Genomic DNA, 7,178 nt, shown 5'->3' with positions numbered 1-7,178 from the left:
TACACTGACATAAACATTGCTTATTGTATTCACCATATTTTGTCCAGAATTTGAACACTTAATTTCCTAGTATACCCATACTAGATACTTCAATTCCTCAGTTTAACTAAAATGTGCTTTCTGTTTTCTTTGCTTGCTGCGTGATTATAACCTCACTATTGGTTCCATGCTTGTGTTATTAAAGGCACCAGTTTGGCAACATCAATTGTATTTATAAGTTTGTGTTATGCATGTTATCGAAGCACACAAAATAAAGAGGATTAGTGATGAAGGTTTCCATAGACGATTTAACTAGATTTGTCAGAGCTTGCTTTGTATAATAAGAATGATTTCATTTAATTGCGCAAATTTGATTTATAGCTTCAGTATGCATTTTGACAAGGAAGCTGAATTGTAATCTTGTTTTCTCCATAAACAACATTGTAATTGGGAGTGCAGTGTGAGGCTGAGGATTAGGTGTTGTAATTTTGTTTTTGTTTCCTAAATAGCTTTTTATCTTCAAATCAGCTGAACATTTGCAGATTGAACTGCAAACAAAGTGAAAGTTGATTTTTGTATACTTTTTCCAATTTATGAATTCTGTTCATAAATTGAACCTATGCCTTTCTTGTCCTGGTTCTTCTGGATGGTACTTGTGACAGAGATATCTCACAGGGAACCACAGAATGGCAAAATCAGTTGATGATATATGCAAAGATCTTTCTGCAGCTTTCATTATCAACAAACATCTCTAGAGGCTAATGTTTACTTATCTAATAACATTGGCATTATTCAATATATGGTGATATCTTTGCAGAGTATACTAGACAAAGAAGAACCTAGAAGAACATAGAACATCCATTTTAAACTTTGTAACTTCAAGCTGACATCTTGCCTACTCTAATTTGCATGCTCAGGGATTTAACTTTGACAGATCTCCTGAAATGAACTTTCCTCCAATCAACAGAAGATAACCTTATTTTAAAACTAGTTATACAATCTTCCTCACTTGATTCACAACGTAATCTTGCTTGAAATATCTCTGTACAAGCAAAGCAAACCAAAGCTAAGGTTAATGCAGGCACGTTTCTTCAATATAGGATTCTCACTTCCTACTTGTTCTTATGGAGAACAGCCAGAAGGAGTCACCTTTGGCTCTTTGTAGGTTCAGAGTTTATGGCAATGAGCTACCTTCCAATGTGAAGTGACCATATCAGTCTTATAGAAAATACTATGTGGCAAAGAAAACTGAGTGCTCTCTATTGCAAGCAAGTGTCTTTACTAGGACCAGATTAAAGACTATGAAATCTGTTCTTGATATCTTTAAACTTCTTGACGTCTGCCAGTATACAGTATATTGGAGCTCTAAATAGTGGATAAGCAACCGGCCAGTGTTGATTTGTCATGATTGATTGTTACAGAGAAAAAAGGTCAGTAAAAAGACTGACAGGCAGTCAAGCTTTTAAAAGCTTTAGTCTAAATAGAAAGCCAGAGAGCCTTGTGTCACAAAAAAATACTTAAGCAATCTTTCTCTCTCTTTGTCTCTCTCTTACTCATTGCAGTGCATTGGAATAAGAGTGAGAGTTATTTATGATGCCTTGTGGAAGTTTCAAAAGAAAAAAACACTCAATGAAAAAGTTTCAGCTAAACTGTGTTATTCTGTAAAACTAGAAAAACTTTTAAACAAAATTAAAATGTTTCTCTGTTGTAATTGTGCTCATTATGTCTTGTATATAATAATATAAAAATTATATTTTTCCATGTTTTAGCCACTGCTACACATCCTAGTATTTTACAGAAGCCACTCAAAACCAAGATTAATTTCTAAAGAAGTAATAGTTTTTAAAATGCTCTTTATTTGATTCAAGCTAGAAAAGTACCGTATCTGGGAACTGCAATCCGAACGCATTAATGGGTCATAGTATTTCATCCTTGTGAAAAGAGCAGAACTCAAACTTTTTATCTTAAATAATTAAATGAAATAAGCTTAAAAAATATCTTTTAATCAATTTGGTTTTGTCACATTGGGCTTTTGTCTCTGCAGTAATGTAAGGAAGACCTATTGCGTTGTTTAGGAATTTTCTGTCCGGTTCCACCAGTGTGGTCTTAATTAGCTCAAATGTTTGAGAACAAAAGAAATGAGTTTCTTTAAGAGCACAGCCAGTTTATATTTATTACCAGTTTAAGTGATCATGTCTGGAGTCATAGGCATGCTAAATGCAGATCGGTGACAGATAAGCTAAGGATGAATTATGAACTTATGCTTGAGTTACTAAAATTTAATGGGACTATTATTATTTAATAGTTACCATAATCCTTGGCTCTTATGGTATGTGTTTATTAACTGAAATTCCTGTATTATCAGTTGCATTAATGCAATTATTGATTCTACTCCAGGTCAGTGTGAGAATTGTTTTTAAACGTTTTCTGAGTATAATATTAGGATGTTGATATTAGAAATTGGGTCACCCCAAATTCACAAAATGATATGGTTCTACTTACTCTTCCTGCTAATGAAACACTGTATGTCCTTCTATGCAAAGAAACTTTTTAGGGTAATTTCCTTTTTAAAATCCACTTCATCCTATCTAAACATTCTGTGAAAAGCCTTCCTTTCTTTCTTGTTTGAAAAGTGTTGTGATATATCCACTGTTTAAAATAACCTAATTTAGGCCCTAACTGTTTGAATAATACTAATTTGCAGGTAGTACAGTAATCCCTCACTTATCGCGGGAGATAGGTTCCAAGGCCGACCACGATAACTGAATTTCCGCGAAGTAGGGACACTATATATATTTATTTAATTATTTAACGTGTATTTGGACGTTTTTAAACCCTCCCTGTATTGTTTACAACCCACCATTTACTCTATTAAAAACAGGGACAACTGCTAAGCAATATGAAATCGGTAGATAAGTTTACACTTACTGTATAGCGAAGTACACGTAGCAGCTTGTAGGCGGTCATGACGTCGTCGACCTTGTTGCAAAGATTCCTAAAGCAGATTCCATCCAGACTACTGCCTTATCATGTCCACTTGCAACTCATTTTGCACCCTGGTTAAAGGACACTGCGGCCGTAGATCTTATATGCTTTTCCTCCTTTTTAAATAAAAAGAATCGATGTCCTGCAGCGGTGTAGCTGTTCCCTTCCTTCAACATATCCAAAACTTTTACCTTTTCTGCAATCATTTGCATCTTCTGTTGGTGCTTGGACACGGCCCCTGAAGCGTTAGCACGTTAATGATGAATGAGTGAGATGAGACTTACAGGTTAATGCAGCACTCTGTCGCTGAGCCAATCAGCAGCACACAGGAACTTAACTGCGTGCTCTGATTGGGTAGCTTCTCAGCCATCCGCCAATAGCATCTCTTGTATGAAATCAACTGGGCAAACCAACTGAGGAAGCAAGTAAAAAGACCCATTGTCCGCAGAAACCCGCGAAGCAGCGAAAAATCCGCGTTATGTATTTAAATATGCTTACATATAAAATCCGCGAAGTCGTGAATCCGCGAAAAGTGAACCGCGAAGTAGCGAGGGATTACTGTATTCCAATTTAAAAATTCTTAAATTTGAAATTGAATTATATCAGAATTTTTTTTAATTGAGCAATTATACAGTACCAGTAACGGCGGACTGCACGATAACGTGCAGTGAATACACTTGACATAACAGTTTTCATTCTCTTTCTTTTTAAGTTTAGCATTTGTTTGCTCAGAAGTTGATGTGCTTGCTGCTTCCTGAGCAGCTCTTCTTTTCTCCACCCTAGCTGCCCGCTTCTTCTCTTCTTCTGTCGGCATCTCTTTGCGGTAAAACTTATTAAGTCAGTTTTTGTGTTGCAGTTACTTAGTATGTTTTTGTTAATTATTTACTTAAGCTGGCACTTAAGTGTTCAATCTGCCTCAAGAATGATTTAGCCAGGCTTACACATGCGCTGCACAGTAGCCCTGCTGCTGAGAGTTGATTCTACAATAACATAAAATAAAATAAAAATAAAAAGAATAATAAAAATCATCATCCCGAAAGCGGACAGTAGAGGTCACGTAGTATATGTGTACTAAATTTCAGGTTAATAGGTCAAACAGACAGCCACGGTAGTGTATTATATAAGACCAGTAACAGCAGACTACACGATAACGTGCAGTGAGTACACTTGACTTGAGCATTCCTAGTTTTCATCCTCTTTCTCTGTACGTTTACCATTTGTTTGCTCAGAGGCTGATGCGCTTGCTGCTTCCTGAGCAGCTCTTCTTTTCTCCACTCTAGTGGCCCGCATCTTTTCTTCTTTCATCTGCATCTTTTTGCGTTAAAACTGATTGTCAGTGTTTGTGTTGCAATTACTTAGTAAGTTTTCCTTAATTCTTCACTTAAGCTGGCACTTAAGTCTTCAATCTGCCTCGAGAATGATTAAAGATATGAAGAGGTAGGGGAAGTGACGGTGAAGGTGATAGGGATGGGAATGGCGCCCATGTGCACACTGAGAGTTGATACTTTTTTATTTATTTATTTTTAAAAAATTTTATTGTAGTAATAAAAATCATCACTCGAAAGTGGACAGTAGAGGTCACGTAGTATATGTGTACCAAATTTCAGTTCAATAGGTCAAACGGTTTGCGAGCTACAGGTGATGTAAAATCCTGGACGGACAAACGGACAGCCACGGTAGCATATTATTCAAGAAGAAATGTCAGTTCTACAGTCGTACATCCTTTAAAAGTATATTTGATTAAACCTTTTTTTTTTTCCTCCTCTGTCATGGATTTTAGGGCCGAAGTGGCTTTGCAGAGAAAAATGCAGCTTGTGGCAGAATGATTTGTGATGTCCAGATATCGGCCAAAGAGCTCATTCGATGCAAAAGCTACCACTTGTCGGAGCTTGTTCTTCATATTATCAAAACAGAAAGAGTTGTCATCCCACCTGAAGCCATCAAAAATCACTATAAGTAAGACATTTTTTATGACTGCATGTGAAGTATTTATAAGAATATTTTGACAAGGAAATGACTTGAAATAGCTTCTTGCACAACAGACAATCCAAGTTATAAATATATTATGTATCCATATTGTTGTTGCAAAAAAATGGGGATTATTTCAGAGTTTATTTTATATACTACCATGCCAGCCATTCAATTTGGTTAAAATTCATTTTTGTTTTTCTGGTTTCTTAACATACATAAACAATGTATTTCTCACTATTTTTCTTTTTTTCTGAACTTATTTACTAGCTACTAATCCATCCATCCATCCATCCATTTTCCACCGATTATCCAAGGTCGGGTCGCAGGGGCAGCAGCCTAAGCAGGGAAGCCCAGACCTCCCTCTCCCCGGCCACCTCCTCCAGCTCCTCTGGGAGGACCCCGAGACGTTCCAAGGCCAGCTGGGAGATATAATCCCTCCAGCATGTCCTGGGTCTGCCCCGTGGCCTTCTCCCAGTGGGGCATGCCTGGAACACCACCCTAGGCAGGCGTCCAGGGGGCATCCTAACCAGATGCCTGAACCACCTCAACTGACTCCTGTCAATGCGGAGGAGCAGCAACTCTACTCAGAGTCTCTCCCGGATAACTGAACTCCTCACCCTATCTTTAAGGGAAAGTCCAGCCACCCTGTGGAGAAAACTCATTTCGGCCGCTTGTATCCGCGATCTTGCTCTTTCGGTCACTACCCAAAGCTCGTGGCCATAGGTGAGGGTAGGAACGTAGATCGACTGGTAAATTGACAGCCTCTCCTTTCGGCTCAGTGCTCTCTTCACCACGACGGACTGTTGCAGAGCCCGCATTACTGCGGATGCCGCACCGATCCGTCTGTCAACCTCCCGCTCTATTCTTCCCTCACTCGTGAACAAGACCCTGAGATACTTGAACTCCTCCACTTGAGGCAGTAATGTGTTCCCAACCCGGAGAGAGCATTCCACCCTTTTCCAGCTGAGAACCATGGCCTCGGATTTAGAGGTGCTGACTCACATCCCCGCTGCTGCACACTTGGCTGCGAACCGCTCTAGTGAGAGCTGGAGGTCACTGTCCGATGAAGCCAACAGAACTACGTCATCCGCAAATAGCAGAGACGAGATTCTGAGGTCACCAAACAAGACCCCTCCGCTCCTTGGCTGCGCCTAGAAATTCTGTCCATATAACTTATGAACAGAATCGGTGACAAAGGGCAGCCCTGGCAGAGTCCAACCTCAACAGGAAATGAGTCGGACTTATTACCGGTAAAGCGGACCAAGCTCCTGCTCGTCCTGTACAGGGACTGAATGGCTTGTGATAACGAGCCTTGTACCCCGTACTCTTGGAGAACACCCCACAGGATGCTTCGAGGGACATGGTTGAATGCCTTCTCCAAATCCATAAAACACATGTGGAGTGGTTGGACAAACTCCCATGCCCCCTCAAGGATCCTGGTCCAGTGTTCCACGGCCGGGATAGAATCCGCATTGTTCCTCTTGAATCCGAGATTCGACCATCGACCGAACTCTCTTCTCCAGTACCCCTAAATAGATCTTACCGGGGAGGCTGAGGAGTGTGATTTCCCCCTATAGTTGGAGCACATCCTCCAGTCACCCTTCTTAAAAAGGGGGACCACCTCCCTGGTTTGCCAATCCAGAGGTACTGCCCCCGATATCCATGCAATGTTGCAGACGCATGTCAACCAGGACAGCCCCACAACATCCAGAGCCTTGAGGAACCCAGGGTGAACCTCGTCCACCCCAGGAGCCCTGCCACCTCAGAGCTTTTTAACTACCTCAGCGACCTCGGCCCCTGTTATGGACGGGCCCCCCCAGAGTACTCCAGCTCTGCTTCCTCTAAGGAAGACATGCTGGTGGGATTGGGAAAATCCTCAAAGTAATTCCTTCCAACGGTCAATAACCTCTGCCGTTGAAGTCAGCAGGGCCCCATCTCCACTGTACACAGTGTTGGTAGAGCACCGCTTTCCCCTCCTGAGGCGCCTGACGATTTTCCAGAACCTTCTCGGTGCCGACCGAAAGTCATTTTCCATGGCTTCCCCAAACTCCTCCCATGCCCGAGTTTTTGCCTCTGCAACAGCCAATGCCGCCACACGCTTGGCCCGCCGGTACCCCTCAGCTGCCTCTGGAGTCCCACTGGTCAACCAGCTTGACGACCTCTGGAACCTTAGCTGTCCACCACCAGGATCGTGGATTGCCACCACGAGAGGCACAGACAACCTTGCGGCCACAGCTCGATTC

At 41.2% G+C, this 7,178-nt stretch overlaps 1 protein-coding gene across 2 annotated transcripts in view; it reads left to right on the top strand.

Moving 5' to 3' along the window:
* pola1 (polymerase (DNA directed), alpha 1) overlaps window positions 1–7,178 on the top strand; it is a 452,854-nt gene that overhangs the window by 60,555 nt on the left and 385,121 nt on the right. For both annotated transcript variants that reach the window (XM_028799416.2, XM_028799415.2), the window contains exon 20: window positions 4,745–4,920. In XM_028799416.2, coding sequence (XP_028655249.1) covers window positions 4,745–4,920 — 176 coding nt within the window. The remainder of the gene's footprint in view (window positions 1–4,744; window positions 4,921–7,178) is intronic.

The sequence above is a fragment of the Erpetoichthys calabaricus genome, chromosome 4, assembly GCF_900747795.2.
Source record: "Erpetoichthys calabaricus chromosome 4, fErpCal1.3, whole genome shotgun sequence".
Classification (NCBI taxonomy): domain Eukaryota; kingdom Metazoa; phylum Chordata; class Cladistia; order Polypteriformes; family Polypteridae; genus Erpetoichthys; species Erpetoichthys calabaricus.
The sequence above is the reverse complement of the archived record's forward strand: the minus strand, read 5'-3'. Positions and strand labels throughout refer to the sequence as shown.